The 24956-nt window shown below is 36.9% G+C and overlaps 1 protein-coding gene across 1 annotated transcript in view; it reads left to right on the top strand.

Moving 5' to 3' along the window:
- The first annotated feature begins 5370 nt into the window (after window positions 1-5370).
- LOC148822728 (putative C-mannosyltransferase DPY19L4) overlaps window positions 5371-24956 on the top strand; it is a 60013-nt gene continuing 40427 nt past the window's right edge. Inside the window, exons 1-4 of the mRNA XM_088929298.1 lie at window positions 5371-5472; window positions 18474-18575; window positions 19670-19794; window positions 23047-23137. Of these exons, the coding sequence (XP_088785424.1) occupies window positions 5376-5472; window positions 18474-18575; window positions 19670-19794; window positions 23047-23137 (415 nt within the window). The 5' untranslated portion in view covers window positions 5371-5375. The remainder of the gene's footprint in view (window positions 5473-18473; window positions 18576-19669; window positions 19795-23046; window positions 23138-24956) is intronic.

Raw genomic sequence — 24956 nt, 5'->3', positions numbered from 1 at the left:
GGTACCCTAAGGAGATCATGCTCTTCATTCCTTGGGTATAAATACCCAGCACTTTAGTGATGTTAGTGCTCCTAGTTGTGTACTCTGTACAAGATAGGTGTTATTATCGGTTTTCTTTTTTATTTGCACGTTATGGGAGTTTAAGGTAGATAACAGTGTGTAGTGTTTGTAGTCGGCTCCAAAGATGATGTATAATTACAGACTGTATAATTTTCGTTATTTTTGGATCTCTTTGTTTGAAAATGATATGTTGAAATCTTAATCTTATAGACATGTTATCAGTAAAGATGACAGAAAGGTGAAGAGATCTTCTAAAAATCATATTGCTCAGTATAAGTCAATTCAGTTTTCTCATATAACTAATAAGCTTTTTGTTCGTTTTGATCAATATATAGGGTGGGTGTGAAGTGTGAATTTTCCTTTTTGCATATGATTAGATTAGTTATGTAGCAGTGACTCCCGAAGAAGGCTCCACAGCCGAAACGCTGTTATTCTTCTCTTTTCAGCATTAAATAAACCTTTACTTGTTCCTTTGTATCATGGTCATTTTATTATTTTAGCACATTCAAAATAAAATTCTATGAGTCAATTGCATCGAACTAAGGCGCCGTACTTAACTGGGATGATCCACTAGTAGATACGCAGCTCCGGACGCTAGGTTCTTACCGATTGCAACGAATTTCGCTGCTGAAAAGAGTCCTCCAGCTCAGGACTAAAAATGTTTTTTAATTGCAATACATCCGAAGTAACAGTTGCTGCCCTCTAGAGGATGCTAGAAATACAGGACAATGTTAGTACAACTCTTGCTACAGATGTACTGTATGAATTCAGCACCGTACTGAGCGGGACACTGGATCGCAAGGGAAAATTTCGAATACAGTAGCAGTTTATTACTAATATAAATGATATCGTTACTATGACATATTTTAAGTGTCCTTCGCTGTGAAATGTATTTTTATTTTGTTATAATTAATATAAATTAATTTATTAAAATTGCATTCCAATTGCAACACAATTAGACGTAAGTCTCATGTTTTAATCTTAAGGAAGATGTCATCAGTACTACAACTACTAATGCACGTAGGACCTGCAGTATGCGATTGAGTTCTGAACCATATATTAAGATAAATATTCTGTCAAATAAATATAAGTAAATGGGTCGTGACCTTTAATAAGTACGTGCAGTCACATCTGGGTGTCACTTGAGTGTTTGCTCTGCTATTTATTGTGCTGGGACTGGGGATACTGAGGAACTGTGGGTACAGTGGATGCAAAGTGGTACTTTATGTTGTTAAATGTAAGGCTATATCAAATAATCCATCTGGTGTAGCTACGTATATATTTATTAAAAACGAACATTAAATTATAACGAGCATTTGGCTTTATACATGACAAAGTAATACATATGTATAAATGTCTACCCACATATTATTGTAGCGCATTCGCCCGGCGCTGCGGCCGAAGAGTGCCCGGCTCGGGTTAGCGACGAGGGGCAGGACGGGAGTAGTAGTGGTCAAGGCGGGGACTAGGAGAGCCACTGACCAATTGTAAAACGGGTGTACAGAGTGGTGGGATCGCCCGGATTCGTGTAAATAGTTCTCTGGTTTCGCAATCCTTTTTATACTTGTACCCAATTGCCACCCTATCCTTGTGTAACTGTATCCGAAAAGACCCCTGTGTATTGCATTCTTTCTCTACTCGCGCGTGGGCGCTGTGGGTGAGCTTGGTTTGCCGGACGCTCGTCCGGGAAATAAAAGCGCCGCTTCTCATTCAAACGAGAGTCTGAATCAGTGTCAGTCCTCGCCGAATCCGAAAACATTACAGTACCATACTTGCATCGGAACAGGTGGCCTCCAACTTTGTTTCACAAGTTTTTTCATTGAAATTGAGCAGGTTACTGGGAATGATCCCAAATTAGTATCGTACTAGCTAGTACTCAACCTAATATGGTTCCTTATTAAATCTGCAAGGTGCAGTATGTTAATTAGTACATCTAAATAAAGCGTGTTGAACACAGAAAGTGGAACCTCGTGTGACATATCCAGACGGATACAGTTCAGTGTAACACCAGCCGGTAGAACCTGCACAGGAGGAGGCGGAAGTCACCGTGTTGTGTTGTGTTTTTGTAAGACAGCTTTTGGAATTTTGGAATTTGAGCATCTTTTTACAGCAAAACTCAGGTGTTGTCTTCCACAGGAAGGGGTCCTCTGCTTTCTACATGGAATACGCCCCAGGTAAGGTGATATGCTTAACCCTTTCTTTATTGTTGACCTAATCATAATGTATTTCGTTGACTTGGCTTGCGAGGAATAGACATAATTAGGAACAAGTAATAGGTTTATTCCATGCTGAAAAGAGAAGAAAGAAAACACAACGTTTCGGCCGTGGAGCCTTCTTCAGGTGACCTGAAGCACACCTGAAGAAGGCTCCACGGCCGAAACGTTGTGTTTTCTTTCTTCTCTTTTCAGCATGGAATAAACCTATTACTTGTTCCTTTGCAGCTTACGCATGCTGACGCAGCTACCCACCTGAACTAACATAGACATAATTATCCATGTTGGTGACGCCCCGGGTGGTAATAATGTAATGCATTTAAGTACATAATAACGCTTCCGTTTTTACACAATTTAAGATTAAATTATGTTGTACCCTACGTTTTTTTGTAGAATTGTCAGTTTATTGCTGGATCTATCGACATTTGGTATGTGAAATGTTATCTGTATTATGTAATTGTTTAGCTTTATGGCACATAGTGCAATAAGTCATTGGTAGGTCTCAAGGTTTACAGAAAGTTTCCCACGAAAGAGTCGAGTTTGGGGATGTAGCTAATTACACGTAGAACTACCTGTTCGATGATCAGACTAAGGTACTGTGAAATTGCTTTAGAAATATCACGTTTTGTAGCATTTTCACATAGACATTCGTTTGTGGTGGAAACAAGAACTTATATTTGTTTTAGAAATATAATTGAAGTTAACATCATGGATTCAAGTAACGTTAGCCTGGAAAAAAAATTAATCAGATTTAATAATATGTGTTTTTGTTAAAGGTGAAATGTATGACTTCGACAGAAAAAGAGGTATATTGTTTTTTGTAATATTTATTTATTTCGAAAATGAAGTATCTCAAACATACAGTATGGGTGCATAGCAAGAGAAGGTGCTATCACCCTGAGCACTGATTTGGTTGTGACACTGATAGCAGATATTTAAGTAATTAAGAGCAGTGCAATGAACAGGTGAAATTCTGTGGCTTTAGAGCACTGATGCAGTCTCATGGTGTTCTGTTTATACAGAATATGGGTGACCAAAGTCCAGTCCACAAGCTCTAACAAAAATACTTGTCTTCAGGGCCTCAATGTGTTAATCTGGAACTGATTCTTTGATTCTGATCACTGATTACTTTTTCAGCTGGAGTTATGTGTACACTAGATCTGTTTCTGAACCTTTCGGCATAACAGAGAACCACAGGCTGTTTTGTCTTTGGTCTGTTATCTTCACCTCAGTTCCACTTTATAAAACATTTATCAGACTTATCTCGCAAAAGTGATGAATCAGCTGTTGATTTCATGATTAATTACATGAATCATTGTATCCAGCCTTATTTAATATGCATGTATTTTCAGCTGTACTTGTTTATTAAATCTAGATAAACACTATGTATAGGAAAGGGAAATTTGTTAGAAATAGTGTAACTGTTTTTCTCAGTCAAAGTGTACTTTTTAAATTACGTTCACGCAGCTTGATACTAAGTATTAATGATAGTATGTATGATTTTCCCACAAATATATTGAATTATAAATGGTTTTTATTGTTGTTAATATACAGTAATAATTTATTATCCATACATTTTCTAAATGCTTCTTTCAATTCTGGGTTTGGGGGGGAGTCTATACTGGCAAGCAATGGGCGTAAGGCAGGGTACACCCTGGATAGGACACCCGTCCATCCTGAGGCAGACACAGACACAAACAATCACTAACTCACACCAGTGCCAATTTCCCCAGAAGCCATTTAACTTGCCAGTTTGTCTTTTGACTGTGGTAGGAAACTGGAGCACCGAGAGGAAACCTATCAGAACATTGGGAAAACATACAAACTCCACACAGATAGCACCCCAGGTCCAGAATTGAGCTCAGGGCCCCAGCTCTGCGAGGCAGCAATGCTAACCACTGTGCCACCATGCCACTCAATTAAATTCACTATATTAAGAGATAAGATAAGATCACTTTATTGGCCATATACAATTTCTTGTATTAGGAATTTGTCTTTTCGCATACCCCAACTTGCCCTCTGTGAGACACACAGACAGGGCGAGAAGCTTGGGGTCAGAGCGCAGTGTCAGCCATTTATACAGCGCCCCTGGAGCAGTTGGGTTTAAGGGCCTTGCTCAGGGGCCCAACAGAGGAGGATTCCTGTGTCGGCTGCAGGATACGAACCAGCAACCTTCCAGCCCCAGGCGCAGATCCTTAGCCACAGAGCCACGGCACCGCTATTTATCTAATTCAATTACAGCAGTATTTCCGTTTCACATTTTTGTGTTTGAACATTGCTACTTCCAATATAAAGAAAGTGAACTGTCATGTTCATATCCCCTGTGTATATCTGCAATCTGGTTTGTTCTAATATTCCTAATGAGTTTGATTATTTTCTGTCAGAGACAGAGTATTGTTTTCAACAGAAAATCCAGATGTGTACCGTAGCCTCTGGTTCCAGCTATAATTCACACAGTAGAAGAAATGCCTGATCTGTTTTCTCATATGTCATAGTAATGTAGACAAAAGAGATAGTTTCCGATCTAATGTATTTGTCAGTAGAAATCACCTATTGAAGGAGCAGGAGACAGTTTGATATCAGAATGTTTGTAATCCAGCCCAGCCGATAATTCGGAACACCTTGGTTGAGTATCTAGAGGGCACAAGTAATCTTTTTACAACATACAACATTATATATGTGCAAAAATGTACTTGCAAATTTTCATGGTAGAATAGTTAAAGAAGCCACTTCTTCAGTGTGATTATTGAGTCAATAAGTTACACAGTTTAATAGTTTTCATCTTGTTCCCGAATTCCTTAAAGATCTGCTTTTTAATGAACTGCTCATTCTTAATCCTAGAATTGGCAAAATAAAATAATTGCAGAAATTTAAAATTGTTTTTTATTTCTGAATGTGCATGTCATATTGCATTATATAAAAAAATATAGATGTATTCATGATGTTTCTTAAAAAGAAACAGAAATTATCTTTTGAAAAGAAGTTAAAAGGGATCAAGGTTAAAATAGAGCATTATGCAGTAGTAAATTCAGTTTTGTATTTGCCAATAAAGTGTGACATTTATCTTTTGGTGTGGCACCTGGTTCTTTGTCCAGAGGTGAAATGACAGAGGTGAGACAGAGGAAGGAGCAGAGATGTCAAGAATCCACAGACAAGGAGGATCTGAAGTCTCCCTCAGCTTTACAGAAAGAGTGTACAGGTGAAGTAACATTTCTGTGGAGACTATTTACTGTTTCTTTATCTTTCTTTAATGACCAAACTAATATAGATTTTAATATTTTTCTGTGTTTAACTTCCCATCTTTGCTGGCACAATGTCATTAGGTCAAAAGAAATGCAGTTTTGAACTGGAAAAAGGATGACAAAAGCTTAACATTTTGTGTATGTTATCATAAACAAATAAAAAGAACAAGCTCACAGGTAACCTGGTGGATTTTTTTACGGTTCCACTGCTCTTTTTTTCAAAGCTACAGTGTGAAATTAACATTGAAGAAGTTAAAAATATATTTAGGAAATTGTTGTTATTAATTAACTTTCCTTACCTAAATGTAAACTTCATAATCATTGTAAGTTATCCTCGATAATGGTATCTGCCAAGACAATACTGACAAAAAAGTGAACAAGTGCATCCCACTTGCACACTGTTGCTCAGTTTGCTACTCTTTGCACTAATTTGCCCTAGGATGCAACAGCTAAATGCAAGTGCTCTCTGAGTTACTGATGAAGCTCTTCCTATTCTCTTCTTTACCTCTGTGGTTTTCCTGCTGCAGCCCTGGGTCACCTAACTCACTCTCTACAAAACATTCCTGGTCCTGCCCTGGCACTTGCAGGAATAAGTCTGTGACCTTCAATAGTAACCAGCTCCAGCAACATTTTGAAATCTTGTTAAGTCCGTGTATGTAAATATAGTAGTCTCTGGCTATGAGAGCACTGTTCTTTTTGAGGGGTAGTTGAACACTGACAACAATATTAGGTTGCGTCAGTGGTATTAATACAAATGGCGATTTTAACTGTGACATTGCAAATCGCAATATGAATTCATATGTGCAGCCTCTTCAGGTGGATGTTCCAGACTACGGAGGTCAGGATTATTGTTCTTCGCAGCCATAAAAAATATGAATTTACATCAATAGACATCAGTTTCCAAACACTTGAAAGGACGGCAAACTCAAACGGGGAAATATTTCAGCTCGCATGACTAAAATGTCCAGACATACACTTAACAGGACAAATCTTGAGCTAAATCACATCCACATCCACAGTAATAATATTTCACAAGATGTAGAACAAAGCTTGTATAAACACTATATAAAATTAGTTTTTTTGTCCTTTTTAAACAGGTAAATTATTTTATTTTAGGACTACAGTGTCAAACACTGGTTAGATTTAGACTCGTACTGCAGCTAAATTTCTGTGTTCACATACTACAGTAGGTGTGGCACTTGGGTGTAACTGTAAACTGCTTTAGATAGAAGTGTCAGGCTAATAATAATAATAATAATAATTGCTTACACTTATATAGTGCTTTTCTGGACACTCCACTGAAAGCACTTTACAGGTAATGGGGACTCCCCTCCATCACCACCAATGTGCAGCATCCACCTGGAAGATGTGACGGCAGCCATAGTGCACCAGAACGCTCACCGCACATCAGCTATCCGTGGGGAGGAGAGCAGAGTAATGAAGCCAATTCATAGATGGGGATTATTAGGAGGCCATGATTGGTAAGGGCCAATGGAACAATGGGAAATTTGGCCAGGACACCGGGGTTACACCCCTACTCTTTTCGAGAAAAGCCCTGGGATTTTAAATGACCACAGAGAGTCAGGACCTCGGTTTTACATCTCATCCGAAGGACGGCGCCTGTTTACAGTATAGTGTCCCCGTCACTATACTGGGGCATTAGGACCCACATGGACCGCAGGGTGAGCACCCCCTGCTGGCCCCACTAACACCACTTCCAGCAGCAACCTTAGTTTTTCCCAGGTGGTTTCCTATCCAAGGTACTGTTCAGGCTCGCATCTGCTGAGCTTCAGTGGGTTGCCAGTTGTGAGTTGCAGAGTGATATGGCTGCTGGGAAATACACATACAGTAATACATATCCTGTCCACTAACCAATTCTTTCTCCAAGTACCTTAAATGACTAATAATTAACATCTATTTAAGAATTTATCTTTCAAGGGTAACTTTATCAAAACCCTTTTGAAAATCTATATAAACCATATCATATCCTGTTTTTGTATCCATTACAGCTGTATCTTGTTCAAATAACTCTTAACAAGGTAGCTAAGTAAAACCCACCTTTCAAAATTGAGTAAGAGTATGATAACTTATTTATAATAACCTGGTTCAGATCTCTCACCATTTTTATGGATGGGCACTAGTTATCAGTTTTGCAGGCAATGTCTCAAGAAACTGCCTGAAAAGATTTGTTAATGGCCTGTGAATAACATCTCCTTTAATTAAGTACAGCTGGTAGAATACCATCAGGCCCTAGAGATATTTACTGTAAATGTTTCTAGTACCTGTAACACATCTTTCACTATGCTAATATTATTTAATAATTGAAATTTTCCTGAGCCTAAAGCATGTTATAAGTTTCTTCTTATGTGAACATTGTGACTTTGTGAGACATTAAGTTAATAACCAGCTTTTTTCCCTTTCTTTGTCTAAAGGTTTCCCACTTTATCCTTTATTTTTCCTTAGGTGTTGTAATACTGTAATATTTATTATAACCTCCATTTGCAATTTTTCTGTTTCTGCTTTGATCTTTCTAACATACTTTTTAGCTTCTACTTGTGTCATTATATTTCTTTTTTTCAACTGAATCCTGTTTATTTAATATTACTAGGTGCTTTTTTTCATTTTATATTTAACTTAACTGTTTGGGCCTCTGACTTTGAGCTACTTCCTTGTGGAATTAATCTGTTTTGTTCTTCCAGAAGAATATGTTTAACCTGTTGCTATCCATTCTCTAATGATTATTTATCCTGTTCCATTCAGCTCATTCAGCTCTGATTTGTTCTTTGTAGTCTGATTCCTTTGATTTGGACTGTATCTGTTTCAATTATACGGTTTAAAATTATAATTCGATTATGCTTTGAAGATAACCACAGTTCTCTCACCTCTGTTTTCTTCGCTCTGTCTTAGCGATTTGAACATATTGCCTCTTGCAGATGCTCTGACAGACTACAAAAATGATTGTTAGCCTTGTGTACCATTTAAATTTCAGTTTCTGACATCCCCATTGATTTTTTTCCCAAATAAGTAAGGAAAATTATAATCTCCCATGACAGCCATTTCTTCCTTTACGCATTCACCCCATTCATTTCATTATTCAAGATTGTGTTATGACTGATCTGAATTAAGTAGTCTTTAGCATTCTTCAAGCACAAGTAGTGGAGAATACTGTACAGAATAAGTTCCTATGATAACCAGTAAACATTATTGACAAAGATGCCCATAAATATATTTCTATGTCAAATTTATTGTTTCTGTAAGCAGAGATCTTATAGACCAAAAACTAGTCTATTACAAATGCCTTCCTACAACAAATTGATTCCTTCCTTTGTGTTTCTATATGTATGGAGTATTATTTGAAGTATGACTTGCGTTTTGTTTTCACTGCAAAATAGAATGTAGTCATTCCAAATGCCTAGGAAAAAGCCCCAAATCTGAGAGCAGGATGAGCACTATATTCTTTAGATTTCTAATTGAAGTTTATATTTTCTCCACATTTTTAACCTTCCACCTTGAGTTAAAGTTGAGATTTTATATGCAAGTACTAGGTAACTGCACTGATTTCACAGAGCAATATTGGCTCCTCCTTTGTACTGTACAGTATATCTCCATGAGTTTATACAAAGCAGAGATATTAGATGCATGTACACCATTACAAATGTTCTTGAACAAGAAGTACTTACAGTACTTATGTGAAGTATAAATGCTTCCAAGCATGCTTTGGAATCTGTCTTGTTGTCTTAAAAGGTAGGGTCATATTTTGGCACAACTGAAATATTTGAAATTGGAAACATACCGCAGACCTATTCTGAGATGATTAGAGAAAATTCCCCGTGGGCCTGGGATAAAAATGTATCCCAGGCACAGATGAGGAAAAAGGTATAGAAAGATTTTAATGTATTAAAAAATTTTTATCTTAATATCTCTTGGAGCATGGTGGATTGGAATACACTCAGTCACTGCCTAGATAAGGCTGCCCCTCCAAACTGAGCAGCCAGGCAAGGAAGAAACTGGTTAGGAATGCCATTAGGGAGGTCAAAGACAATTTTAAAAATCTTCACAGACTTCAGTGGCTGATTTTTAAAAGATATCAATGGGTCAGCAATACCCTGCTTCACTCTCCATGATAGATGCTTGTATATGACTGAAAAAAACATTTCAAATTATGCATGAGGTTTGCAAAAAAGCACCTAAGTGATAGTGCATCGTTTTGTTGTCAGACAAGACAAAATTGAAAACTTTTGGTCTAAATGCAAAGCATAGTGCATCGTACAGTCAACACCATCCAGTCAAGCATGATAGTCGTAGTGTTATGTTATAGTTCTGCTTCTCATCAGCGGCTAGGGAAGCTTGTCAAGACTGAAAACTGGAACTGGAAACACAGATGGATCTGGCAAATCTTAAGAGGAAAACCAGCTTCAGATCTAAAACTGGAACAAAAATTCACCTTTCAGCAGGACAGTGACCCAAAGGCACAAGGTCAGAGTTACACTGGAGTGGCTTAGGAGTAAGAAACCATTATTATAAATTATTATCCATACTGGGTGTATGTATATATGTTATTACACTAGAAATTAAACAGTCACGTGGTGAATGATATAAAATATGGAATGCAATAGGGCAGTTCTTCAGAATTCCACTAGTTTGAAGCACCCACTCACCCCCTTTCTACCCACTTTATCCAATTCAGGGTTGTGGGGGAGCTGGAGTCTATCCTGGTAACAACAGGTGCAAGGAAGGAAGGACCCTGCATAGGTCACCAGTCCAGCACAGAAGTTGTCAGCAATTAAGCAATAAAATCAGTCATGCATGATGATTAGCATTGCAATTTTGATGAAAATGGCAACTTGAAAATGCCAGGGCCCCTTAAGGTGGGTTCAGGTTGAAAAAAATATGTAGAATCCCTATTCTAATTCTATATTTAACGGAGCCAAATGACGTGTGGTCAGGGGAAAGGAGTGCTAGTAAAGTCCTGCTGCAGCCTGTTTCACTACAGACTTTATTGGCCCAGTCTGCAGGGGTGTCTATAGTAAAACTTGCCCTCACATAAATACATGCGAAGGAAGACACCACTTTTGAGGAGAGTTTCGTCACAGGTGAAGCACTGCATTTCAGACCTGTGTTTGTTGTGTTTACAGGGGATTCGGAGACTTTTCCAAAGGACATGAGTGTAAGCTTGGTCACATTCCCCAGCACAATTTTTACAACACGTCCTGTTGTCATAAGAATCTGTAATTTTGATAACTAAATATGTTTCAGACTAAATTTGCATTATGATTCACCTTAGATAACTGAGACTATAAGATTTATCTGGGCTTTGTAAAAACATTTTATGGTTTTTATAGTTGAGGCTTTTAATACTTCTTGTGTCACAGAATTAATTAACATAACAGAGTGTACAGTAGGTAAATGTGGATTTGTTGCTTTGTGCTCTTTAAAGGAAATTAATACAGGCTGGTATTTTTAAAAATACCAGTAAAATCAGCTGTCATCAGAGATGAATCCTACTGATTTTAATCTAGCAAAAAAAAAACAAGAAAAAGAAGGTAAAAAAATTGACATAATATTTTCTCATTTGTCATGTTTCTTGTTACCGAAATTCTGCCAGTCTGTCCTTTCAGTATGATGGAAAAAGATGTAGGAGTTGTCTGGCAATGGCGTGAATGATTAATACAGTATGCTACCATGATACAATCTGATACAATCTAAGAATCCTTTTTTGGGATGTACTGAACTACTTAAGTAACAACGTGACTGTTTTTGTACCTTTTTATCACCATTTTAATCCTTCTAAACTGGACAAGTTGGACATTTGGTATTGAAGCTGAATGACCTGGCTGTGCCCTGGGAGGCCATATAACCTGTTTAGTAGTTAGTAGCTAATTGTTCCAAGGATCTCATCCATCCATTTCTTGAAAAAAGCCAGAGTTCCGGCTTCAGCAATATGGCTGGTTAGCTTGTTCCACACTTCCCCAACGCTGTGTGGTAAGAATTGCCTCCTGTACTTGTTTAAATTAAATGCTCCTGTTTAAATGCATTTCCACACAGTTTCTACATCTTCTCATTCATGTTTCACTGTTGATCCTGAAGACTTCCACTGGGTTGACTTTGTCAGTACCTTTGAGGACTTTGAATACTTGGATCGGGCCTTCTTGCGGTTTTCTCCATTTAAGACTTAAAAGTTTTAGTGCTTTTAATCTGTTAATAGTATTGGATATTCCCTTAAACTTTGGAATGTATCTGTTTGCTCTCCTCTGGACTGGTTCCAGAGCAGCAATATATTTTGTGTTGCATAGTGACCAAATTTTATACAAAATTTTAAATGAGGCCTTACTAGTGCATAATACAATATTAACTTAATGCCCTTTGTAAAAGATGTCTCTAAATAAACACCTTAGAACACCTTTCGTAGGCAGTCTCTTCTATCTCATTTGGTATTTTGTGTTTAATTTAATTTTCTGCATGTAATAGTCTACATTATTACTAGTCTTATGTTCTAGTCTACATTAAGGATTATTTTCTCAGTCTTGAACTATAACTAAACCCTTTTGATTTTAATTTTCTGCTACCATAATGTTTGCTAATCCCAATTTGTGCATGCACACCTTTTATGTAGTTTGTTTTCTGTTAATGTATTTCATGTGTGGACATACAAGTTATATGCCTGTGTGGTATGCTTTTGTAGTTGCACATGCTGTCTTGTTGGAGTCTTGTCTCATTCCTTCTGTAGAGCCAGGACACGTATCTGCCTGTTCACTGATATTTGCACCATGTTCCACAGGACTCAGGTCTGCCATGTAGGGCATCAATGGTATAACTCCCATTCTCATCTACCAAGAAAGCTGGTATTAAATAAGCAGCATGAAATTGTACTTTATTGTCACGTTAAGATGAGCCCACAGCAAGATCACTAAGTGGCGTCACAAGACTTGTTCAAGATAGCGCTGTGCAGTCAGTTGCCATTAATCACTAAAAGTGGAATTGCCTTCTGACTAGACAATCCTGTCCCCATTTGAACCTCCCCGTTGATCTTAGTGAGGTGTTGTGACTTATGGCCTCACAGATCATGACCTGTCATTGATGGACATGTTATGGTGTCAGGTCTTGCCAAGTTAGAAATTACTGGCCATGAAAGCCCCAGGGAATGCTGTGCATGTGAATGCAACAAAGACTTTCTTTTGGCAAGTGGCAAATCTTCTTTCCTGATTTTCACCACATCATTCAACGGGTTAAAGCATCTCACCATTTCATAATGAGGTAATTTCCTGCTATCATGATCAATTAATTAAAATGATACCAAAACATTTAATAAATTCATAAAACCCATAGACTATATTTCTCTAAAAACAGCACTCTAAGAATGTATGTTTCTTTTGATGTTCAGTATATGAATATTGGTTTAGTATCCTTCATACTTCTTGATTTCATTTTTAATACGAGCTTGTGAGAGAGGTGTTACTTTATGTATAAATACACTGGAATTATTGTCACATATTATAATGTTACTATTTTATTTTCAAAATGAGGTTCTGACTCTCATTGATCATTTTGTGTGCATGCCCCTTTAAAAAAGTAAATGAGGTCATGGCCTCTGTTTACCATTGTGCAGTCCTTGTTTTTGACGCTCTTCCGTAACACTCTCACATGGTAAATGGAAAAGAATGCAGCAGTGTTCCTCAGCTAGTTACAAGAAAACAAGGAAAAATTTGGAAAAGAGAAGAGGGGATTTTGTCCACCATGCATTCACTAATCCCTTTAGGGCCAACTGTGGAATAGACTCAGCAAAGGGCAGATTGAGTAGTGCCAGAAGAGTCTTTATTTCCTTCCCTGGGTTCCAGGAAAATGTTATCCCCCCCTCTTTAGTAAACACTGCTTTCTGAACAACTGCCACACGTGCTGGAGCACTATGTCTGCACTGCGGTTGGTCTATATCCAGGATAACTTGAGCCAGCCAGCTACATTTATGAATGTGTCTACCCTCATCACCCACCTCCTGTTCAAATGCCAGCCGTACACGCTGTGCATACAACAATAAGAAATGCTTGTGTGTACTGGGCTTGGGGTGGAGAGTTGTAAATCATTAATTACTTTTTAAATGCACTTGTTTCTTCATTTAGATCAATGCCTGTGAATGTTTTACTTTACAGGAGCTACCAGTTTGGGATTGTACACTGTAGGTTATGGGAAACAATATAAAATAGACCCTGAAAAGCACAGAAGTCTGTATAAATCTAAGGATGTTTTTTTGCTGGTGTTATGACACTCCTGGATGTCCTCATTAGTGTATTCTGTAGTGTACAGAATACACACTTATACACAGTATTGATTCTTGGACAGGACTTATAGTGTATCTGTTGACCTATAGCTCTGCTTCAATATCCTGTAATTTGAATTGACAATTTCAATAAATATACTTGGATGTTTTACTGGATCAGGAACAGCTGTTTACTCTATCAAAATAATAGCAGCAAAACATTGATCAGTTAATTTGGTTGAAAGGACATCAGTAATGCAGGAAAGTGTAGGGACAAAGCATATCATTTCCCTTGGAATTAAATGTTATTAAAGATTTCTAATAATCTTGGTGTGCCTTGACCAAGCAGTCTGGTGCCTCTGCCTAAGTGCACAAAAATGTAGCTGATGCCCCTCAGATAAGAGATATCATAAAGTTATATCAGTGCTATACATTCAAATAGACTGGAAGCAGTCCAAATCAGGACTTAGACTTTTCTCCAAGATGCCAGCCCGAAAGAGTGAGTCGATAAAGTAAAAAATTCTGCCCAAGATATTCTATCTGAAATGGAAGAAATGTGTTTGCAAACCCAATGTTATTTTCACCTCATCAAAGAAATTAAGACATTTGGACTCTTTCTTTTTGTCAACGTCCAGAATATTCTGAACAAAAAGCTATAGAATGGAACAAACTGAGTTCCCTTTTTGTCTACCTTGTGCACTCCAAGAAGTCAAAATGTACACAGACTGTTTTAAAGACCAAAGTCCGCAGGGCCCTACTTTGGCAGAGCTGCCTGAAGCCAATGCAAGTAACAATGCTCTCACTCTCCTGCGTTGGGACCCCCCCAGCCCAAAGAAGCTGCTGTGGAAACTCAACTAGCTTTTTACCAGCGCAAAGTTTAAACTCATCAAGGATGTTTGGCCATTGGATTGTTGATTATAACTTCAATAATCCCATAATTCTTGAGAATTATTATTACAAATGCATGTTTGATGTTTACTATGCAATAGTAAATGCATATTTAGAGATTCAGAGAATATAAATGTGATTTAGTCTATGAGACTGATAAAACCTGTGATCTAGACTGCAACACATTACAATCAATGTATATTTTAATTCTGATCTTTGTAAAACAAGTGATCAGCCACTCCTGTTCACCACAGATTATATCACGGATTATGTATCTATTCTATTACATTGTTGCTTGTTATGCATGTTTTTTGTTTTATCAATAATTTAATATCTGTGTGAGAAACTGTAAATTATTGTTTTTGATTGGTTCCTAAAAGTCATCAAATACTCTTGCAATTTACTTTTTCAAGTTGCAATTTTTGCTTGTTACAGCAAATTAAAACCCCCAACCTCCTACAAAGGTATACTTTTTTAATGTTGCTCTTAGCTGTCAATTTGTGAATTAAATTTGTTTTGTTTACCCTTTTCAAACATTCCTGCTCTCTGCATCAGGAACTAGTTTCTTCTTAGTGATCTAAAGGTATCTTTTTTCTTGTTCCTTTATTTGTATTTTAATTTTTCTGTAGGACCATCTTGCATTAGGCTATTTGCATTTCATAGAATCATCGGAATAAGTGATATTAAGAATAAGGCCACATTTAGTTCTGAAATGACCCGTGTCTTTTTTATCGTGTGATGCAGATTGTATGTCTCCCACCCCCAGATTCTTATAGTTGTTATAGATTCTTATAGAAGATGGGCCTTGAGCATTCTTAGTTTTCTCAGAGTGAATAGTATAAATAACAAAACTAACTCACTAACTCTAAATTGTATGCTAGTTAAAGGGTAATCTGAAGAGAAACAAAAATGGTGCATAAACTGTCCTGAACAATTCCAAAGACATTCCAAAGACTCCCCAAAACATCTCAATAATGCCACAATTCCAATCTAAAAAATCACGCTCTTCTTAGCCAGGAAACATGACTTCCTCTTGTACTGGGTTTTTCCTTTAACACATATGTCTAGTTTTGAAACCAGCTGTTGTATGTGCATTATTGGTGCTGTGATAACAGTATTGCTTTCTTTTTTCTCCCACTCAATACTTTTACTTTTAGAAATCCATAAAGAGATGTAAAATGATTTTCTCTGTTTTTCCTGTATATGTCTAATTGACTATTTCCACTTTGCTTTTGCTTGGATTAGTTGTAATACTAGTTAACTAGGCAAAGGCAAATAAGAAGCTCTTTTTAAGTAGCTTTTAAAAAAAGCTTTTTGTTTTTTAAGACAGGATGGAAAGGGTGATTGTGGGAACTATCATAACCTTGCACAAGGATCAAAAGCCAACTAAAAAATAGTAAATCGTGAGCTAGTGTGCTGTTGTTGTGGTAATCCCTGCTGTTACTTATTAAAGAACTGTTTAAAAAAAAGAGTCAGAAAAGGGGACTTTTATTTGCCAAGTTACCAGTACACACAGGATAATATGCCCCAGTATTGAAAATAACGAATATGTCTCACAATGTGGAAATGAGGACTGGGTTAACCTAGACAGGAAGTAGCTACTCTAGGTGAAGGAGGAGTTTGTTTCCTGTTTGATTGTTGATCCTTGTTGTTCCTTTTTTAAGCTTTTTAGTTTTGTGTTAGTCTCTGTACAAAACTATTTGTTTTTCCAGGGAGTTGCTTCCGGTCTTCTTTAGAAGCAAGCAGGAATCATTCCTCCTACACCTTGGTCTTCATGATTGAATCTTTGAAAATCTCTACTTGACTAAGAAACCTTACTGCACACAGAGGCAATGCAATGATTTACCCTTGTACCTGAGCTAATTTAGGTTTAACATAGAAAAGGGGCTGATAATATATGTAATCAGTTTCAGATTTTAATTTTTCTTTGCAGATTTTGCAGACTTAACTTTTCACCCATGAAAATGTTTGAACATTCAATTTTCTTTAAAAAATATCCACTTTAAAAATGTACATATCATCATATATATAATTTATGATGAAACAAAATGGAAGGGTGTTTGAAAGGCATTATACATCTCAGTATTGCTTAAACAGTCAAAATGTTATCCCTAGCTAATAGGCCAGCAGCCATATCACCCTGCAACTCACAACTGGTAACCCACTGAAGCTAAGCAGGTGTGAGCCTGGTCAGTACCTGGATGGGAGAGCTCCTGGGAAAAACCAAGGTTGCTGCTGGAAGAAGTGTTAGTGGGGCCAGCAGGGGGCGCTCACCGTACAGTCCATGTGGGTCCTAATGCCCCAGTATAGTGATGGGGACACTATACTGTAAAACAGGCACCGTCCTTCGGATGAGATGTAAAACTCCTGACTCCCTGTGGTCATTAAAAATCCCAGGGCGTTTCTCGAAAAGAGTAGGGGACAAATTTCCCATTGGCCCTTACCAATCGTGGCCTCCTAATAATCCCCTTCTATGAATTGGCTACATTACTCTCTCCTACTGCTTTCCTCCCCACTGATAGCTGATGTGTGGTGGGGAGGAGAGCACTATGGCTGCCGTCGCATCATCCAGGTGGATGCTGCACATTGGTGGTGGTGGAGGGGAGTGGTGGGTCTCCTCCCCATTACCTATAAAGCACTTTGAGTGGAGTGTAAGCAATGATTATTATTATTATTATTAATAATTATTATTAATAATAATAAACACAGGTAGTCTAAGCAGAAAAGGGGAGATTTACTGGTAATAATGTAAGGATTCTAAATTGTGGCAAAACTGATAAATACTTAGGTTGTGAAGTGGCAAAGGAACAAGTAAAGGTTATTTTCATACTAAAAAGAAATAGAAAACAATGTTTTGGCTTATGTTTTATAAACCGTATAAAACTAAAATATTTTAGTTTTTGATTGTTTTTGATTGTTTTAGAAGTTTTTGCTGACTGACTACTTTTAGTCAAGAGTGAAAATAATTAAATTAAAAAATGTGTGTACAGTACATGATTAGTAATTCAATAAAATGGAGCATCAAAATACATTTACAAATGGGCTGTAGGAAAGCTAATGGAATTTACATCTAGGGAAGTTAGGCTCAGGCTTTATAATGCAATTACAATTTGTTCATCCGTTTTCACACCACCAAAATGATATTATAGCTTAAGAAAAAGTGCACAAAGATCAAAAAGAATAGATTTGTGCTAGAATAGTTCCCTGGGAAATGTCATGTACAGACAGATTAAGGAAGATAAATCTCCTCAGTCTGGAACCATAAGAGATCTGCTTGAAATGTCTAAACAATTTCCAGGGTGAATTGGGACTATTTCAAATCCACTAGTGAAGCAGGGAAATGGGTCAGAATAATGTGGGGAAGCAATAGAAAAACTGATTTCTTGTGTACTTTGGGTGGCAAAAAGTGTGTAATTTAAATACATGGAAATTATGCACAAGTTTTACAATGTATTAGTAAGACCTAATGTAGTACATTGTGTTCTGTTTTGGTCATCATATGAAAAAAGATATTATAATCTTAGAAAGAGTGCTTGTGGTTTCAGAGGAATGTCATATAGACCATGTTAAGGGAGTTTAATGTCTTCAGTCTAGAACTAAGGGGTTGAGCAGATTTGACCTAAGTATATATAAAACCTGAGGGCTATGGACAGGGTAACAAAAGTGGTTGTAAGAAATTAAATAAGGGCATGGGTTGACAACTGTATATAGAATTGGATATTAACTACACTTAGTCTTAGTCAGTGGTCGCTTCTGCTTTTTTCCCCAGACAGAAAATCCTGGTATGAATTCTCTGTTTCACCCATATTTTTTATATAGAGGAATACACATGTCAAGATGCAGACATTGATCACCCAAAGAAAGAGGAAAATACAGATCATCAAAAGAGACCATCATCCAGAAGGTCCCAGACTGGCAGATGTGAGTAGGATCAATTTTACCTACTCTTAGTTTGCATTTTTGTAGGGGATGACTCAAAAATCCTCTTTGTCAATAGAAGACAAGACAATCTTGTTAGGTTGAAGTAGTTCAGGTGGGTAGCTGCGTCAGCATGTGTAGACTGCAAAGGAACAAGTAATAGGTTTATTCCATTCTGAAATGAGAAGAAAGAAAACACAATGTTTCGGCTGTGGAGCCTTCTTTGGGTGTGAGAACCCTCACACCTGAAGAAGGCTCCACAGCCGAAATGTTGTGTTTTCTTTCTTCTCTTTTCAGCATGGGATAAACCTATTTCTTGTTCCTTTGCAGTCTTGTTAGGTGACTAACACTAAGGAAGAGAGCCTGTTAACTTGAACTGCAATGTATTCACATGTTTTACCACAGCTAAAACCACAATTTAAACTATCTTTTGAAAGAAATATAAAGGGTCTGTTGTGAGTAGGCGTTGATTGCATTCTTCTTCTGCTGTTTGTTAGATGTTTAATACATAGGCTTTTATTCATTAACATTCAAAGAAGCAATCTGAAGTAGGAGAATGTGATTTGGATTAGACACACAGCAGAATGGGAATTACAAAAAGGACATTTTAAGTACTTTAATCAAATGCTGTAAAGCAAGCAATTGCTGAATTCCAAAGACTTCAGAGTTTTCCATTGATTATTTTTCCATATAATTTTTCTTTTGGTTTTAAAACGTAGTTCTTTGCTAAAAGGAATACACAACTAAAATGGAAGTGTATCCATGCGCAAAACATCTGTTAAAAAAGTGAGTGATGATAGGGCAAAGAAAGGGAGTCAAAGTGAAATGTAATTCTATAGCTGAACCGCAGTCAGCTTAGCTTGGCAAGTATACCATAGGGTTACTGATTTAATAGCCACAACAGTCAAGTAATTCTGCTAATAGTCATATGCAATTAATTTTTTAAAAAATTAATTTATGATTAAGAACATAAGCAATTTCAAGCAGTCCTTCAGCCCTGCAGTCTAATCATGGTTACGTACGACGGTACGTGTAATAGAATGCCTGTGTGGAAACTCAGGGAAGAATTTGTGTCCACATTTTTCTCTGTTCTGCAGCTGTCCTGTTTCAGCAGTTGGCAAAGCTGTTCTTTGGTTGCCTGGCAGCTGTGATGAGTGGCATGATGTATGCAGTATACCTCTCCACCTACCATGAAAGGAAATTTTGGTTTTCCAGCAGACAGGTAAGTTTTCTCTCTTGTTTTATGTACAATCCTATGGTAGAGTCCCTTCCTATTATCTGGAAAAAATGTTAAAACAGGTTTGCTCAGAAATTGTATTTAATTTATTAACTCATACCAAATTGCTACAACAAAACAATATAAGATTATTTAGCCTTTTTAAAATTAATGTGACCAAAACACGTGGTTATAGTAATTTTCTCTAAATTAATATGCAAATAATTTTATGAATTATGTAAATTTAATTACATCCAATTTACTTCAGTTCCCACAGGTTAAAATTGGGGGGTTCAGACAAGGTGAAATGAATGGCCAAGCCAATTCTTTACCATGGGTATCAAGAAATCTGTTTAAAACTGTACTGTCAAGTGTTTTGTGCACCAAAGATGTGGATTAGTCCCAAACATCACATGCTCTATAATTGGTCATATTAGATGTCCATCTTTCAAAATTATACTTAGCATCCAGTATAATTATTTATTAAGTATTTTTGGTATCATTGTGGTTAATTGATCATTCGTGACTGACTATAGCATGCTCAAGTGTTGCACAGGATGATTTAATTTTTTTGAATGTGATGTCTGGTGAAAATCAAGATATTAAAATAACAAAAGGAGCCAATATGTCCCACTTATCAAGAGAATAATGCCATTGTGCCATCTGTATGTTGGAGGGACCATAAGGTGGACTCGCCAGCAGTGAGCCAAGTCCTCTTTTGCAGTTTGTTGTAGGCCACCCTGTGAGTGAGTGTAGCTTTGAATTGCAAAACAGTGCATTAATTTTGTGTACAATAATACATTAGGAGGAGGTCCAAGTGTGGTGGTCTGGGAAGAAGTGTAAAGTCATTACATGTAGCTTGTGCTACAGTTATCAAGTCCTGGGACTTCTTTTAGCATCAGAATCACCTTTATTCGGCTAGTCCATTTCATGTACAATGAATTTATTCTGGTGTACTTGGTGCTGTAAGAATAGCATACACACTGTATATCATACATAAGCAAGACAACAAGCATCATAAAGACAGTGTACATATACCTAGGAATTCTGGTTAATCAAAAACACAGGAAAGAAGCTGTGGAACTACCAGGTGGTTCTGATTGGTAACCTGGGTGGAAGGGCTCATCAGCAAACTTTCTTGTCCACATTTTTGCTCTGGAATTATACAATTCTTCAGTGCAGGCCAGATGACAGCCAATGTCCCTCTCCGCAGAGAAAACAAAACTGCCTTTGAAACAGGTAGACACGTTGCCAAACTGCTACAGAGGGAGTCAGAGTGCTCTCAATAATGGCTCTGTAAAACTGTTTTAGAATGGATGTTGCATGAGAGACACAAAAGTTTTTCAGTTGGCACAAAAAGTAAATTCTCTGCCGTGCTTTGTTTGTGATACTGGTAATAATAATAATAAAAATAATAATAATAATAATAGCTTACACTTATATAGCTCTTTTCTGGACACTGATAAATAAGGGCCTAGCTGTATCCAATGCCTTATATCACTGAGATAGTTGAAAACCCACTGGAAGAGGAAAGTGGAACATTCGACCATAACAATTAAAGGAGTTCTGGAATAATGGTATTAAAGGCAGAACTAAAATCAACAAAAAGGATTCTACAATAGATGTTGCAAAATGTAGTCAAGGCCTAGTTATCAACATCATCCACTGACCTTTTGACCTTATATGCAAACTGTAGAATGCCATAAATCTGTTATAATCTTGAGATAATGAAGTATCATGCGATCAAAAGTTTTCATTATAACAGAAGAGCCACTGGTCTACAGTGATTAACACAAGCTAGTTTGTCTGTCTTTGGTGCAAGAACAATAATGGATGATTTAAAGTCGGGAGAAGATCTTATACTATATACCTGGAAACAGATTAAATATACTGGTGAACGCTGTGGCTAACTGCTTTGCTGAATGCTTTAATGTAACAGGGGAGACCAGTCCGGCAGCTTTCCCACAGTTCTACCTTGCAAAGAGCTTTTGAATTGTCCATTATTTAATATTAGAGGAGAGGAGCGAGTGCTGGTTTCAGGTAAAGGGAAGAGTGAAGCAACCAGACAATTAAGTAGTAGAATTTGAAGATGTCTGCGAAATTTATGAACTATGATCATCATTAAGGAGCCTTTGTTTTTCAAAACGACAATAAAACACAGATGAAAGCACAGTGTGCATCCCTTATTGTAATCAAGGGTTTTACCTTCCCTAGATGAACAGTTAATCAACTGGTTACAGGTAATAGTAAGTAGGGAGGTCACTTATGGTTAGTATGGATAAAGTCCCTCATAATAATAAATGGAGAATTTGAATGTTTTTTTCTCGAATAATAGATGCAAAATCTGTGGGAGAATATAATTTTTTGCAGCCTATATACAGTAATTCCAGCAATGAAAAACAGTTTTTGGAAAGAACAGGGTCATTGTTTTGTTCAAATAAATACACATGCTGCCACCTTTAGATTTCTTGCTGTGGTTAGCATCAGATGTGCCCTAAATAGCCAGGTAACTGCAGTTATAAATCAGGAATATAGGTTCCAAGCCAACTTTCAGTAAAGCAAAGTGCTGAATTAAGAGACTAATTCCGGTTTGTGGAGAAAGTTGTAGCTCTTCAATTGCGTTACTAATACACAGACGTTGGAGAGAACACTACATTGCAGCAGGACAGTTCACATCCTTGTGCTGCTCATGTAACAGTGACTTTCTTGCAAGATCAGAATTTAAGAGTTACGCTGTGGATGCCATACTTAGCAGACCTGAGTCCCATTGAACACTGATGGTATGAGCCGTGAATATGTGGTATCTGTGGCTCTGTGATCAGTGAATAGGCATTTACTTGTCATGGCTCTAGGAAAGGAAAGGGACAGAATCTCATTAGGCAGCATCTAAAACTTGGTACATAGCACAACGCAAAAGTAGTTTCTATAGGTGCACACCTGATGAAGGCTCCACAGCCGAAACATGGTTTCTTTTCTTGTCTTTTGAGCATTGAATAAACCTTAGCTTGTTCCATTATAAATATATGTATGTCATGTCTGCTCAATAGAACTTCAGTGCTCCTCAAAAATAGTCATTTTCTTTATTATTGCAGTTATAAGTGATAAGTGTTACTTTTATTTTAAAACTCCTATTTTAAAACCCAGTCTTCAGTAATGGCCATGGATCTGGGATACTAATTTTTAAAGATAACATTTTTTATCTTTATGAAAAATTAAAGGTCCGTTAAATATCTGAAATTGACTTTTTCTGTCTGTTAGGAGCTGGAGCGCGAAATTACATTTCAGAGTGGCAGTGGAGTGTATTACTATTACTACAAACACCTGCTGACTGTGCCCTCATTTGAAAGAGGTAAGTCACCACAGTAGTATTCCCAAAACATAGACAGACTATAGGCATGTATTCCTGACTGTGTCCTTAGGATCTTATCGAGTCATATAGTAAGGGGGATATCACTGTTGTTAAATAGACTCGCCAGAATTATTGCCAGATTGCTAAATTGAAATGAAGGCACCACATGAAGCCCACTACAAATGTCATACACGAAGCTTATTATTCTCAAACATTAAGTCCAAGTGCATTTGTCCAGCCAACAAGGCAGTTGCCATCAGTTACATTTCAGGGATTCAATTAGCCACACACAAAGCTGTCACCTTTGGGATTTTAATTTAAGTCTTGCGTACACAGTGCTCCTTTTTGTTCTCTACCTCTATCCAATCTCAGTGCTCATGTGTGAAGAAGTCACAGATCTAGTTGGATAGTTGTGTGTTTCTGCATGAAAATGGTTAAGAAAAATGGGAGACCTTTGCTCATACTTTCTCCTCCAAATTCTGGAGCAACAACAGTTATTCACTCACTGAAACTGTACTTTATGTTTATGATTTCATAAACCTTAACTGTTATTGAAAAGGAGAAAAATAAAATTGCGTGATTCAAGAGAAATTGAAAAATTTCTGTTCATTGAAACCAGTAGAAAGCCTATTTGTATAAGTAGGCTGTTGCTAAAGAGAAACTGAAATGATCACAAAATTTTTTTTTGCAGTTTTTGTATCGCCTTTGCCTTTTCACTGTTCTGTTTCTCAGTTAAAAATGCAAACTGCTGATTATGAAACATAGCAAGCTGCTTGTTATGATCACACTGTATTAGTCTTATCAGCCCTTCAAGCAAAGTTTTCAAGCTGGATCTCTAATCACAGAGTCCACATAACTTGCATTTCAGACCTACAATTTGACAATTGATTTAGATATATAGATCACCCCTTGCAAAGATAATTCTTTTGATTTTCATGAAAAGACTGTTAGTAAAGTGAAATTTAATGATAATTACATTTCCTTGACTTTAGATTTAAAACCTTATAACACATTTACAACTCGATAAAGCTCCCAATATTACACAATGCTACCTTAAAGAGTCCTGAATTGTCAAAATAAGAACATCGCATGTGTATGATCATTTACAGCCAGGGAAAATGCTTTCCTTATTATCTTTCTGCAATAAAAAAACACTTAGCAAGCAAGATCACAAGGGAAGCAAGGACGAAGTGAAGCAACTTTGTTGCAGCTTTGTACAGTTAAAAAAATCCTACATTTTGAGCATTCATGTAATTGAGCGGGTATATACAGTTGCTTATTTATTTTTACCAGTTATTGAATGAGATGTTCAGACGATTTTCAACAGAACAGAGATTTATATAGTGTCCAATAATCCCAATTATTATATTTTTAAAATTATCACAACTATGAATGTTAAAAATATAACATATAGAGAGGGTAATAATTAGGTTTTGTTAAATTTTCATCTTCCTAAGGCGCGCTGATTGCATTTCAAAGGGATTCATTTTGTTGTAAACTAAATACAAAAAACACATCACTATCAATAGATAATAATATGTAATGGTTGTAGCTGGTATTTTTGTAATTTATGGTGAGTATGGCCTATCTGGCTCAGCAAAGAAAATAAGTTTGACAGATAGAAACTTATGTTTAAATGACCATGTTGCTGGGCTATTAAAGAAATAAAGCAATTTTTTTATCAGTTACAAATTGTGCTGGACAATTTAATTATCCTGTCTGCATACTAATTAGAGGTTTTGAGGTTTTTTTAATGGTACTATAGACATATTAGATTTTTAAATTATTTTTATGTTTTGTCATGTTTTGCTTTTAATAC

The sequence above is a fragment of the Atractosteus spatula genome, chromosome 12 (genome assembly GCF_055471065.1).
Source record: "Atractosteus spatula isolate fAtrSpa1 chromosome 12, fAtrSpa1.hap1, whole genome shotgun sequence".
Classification (NCBI taxonomy): domain Eukaryota; kingdom Metazoa; phylum Chordata; class Actinopteri; order Semionotiformes; family Lepisosteidae; genus Atractosteus; species Atractosteus spatula.
Note: the sequence above shows the minus strand (reverse complement) of the source record. Positions and strands in the feature narration are given on the sequence as shown.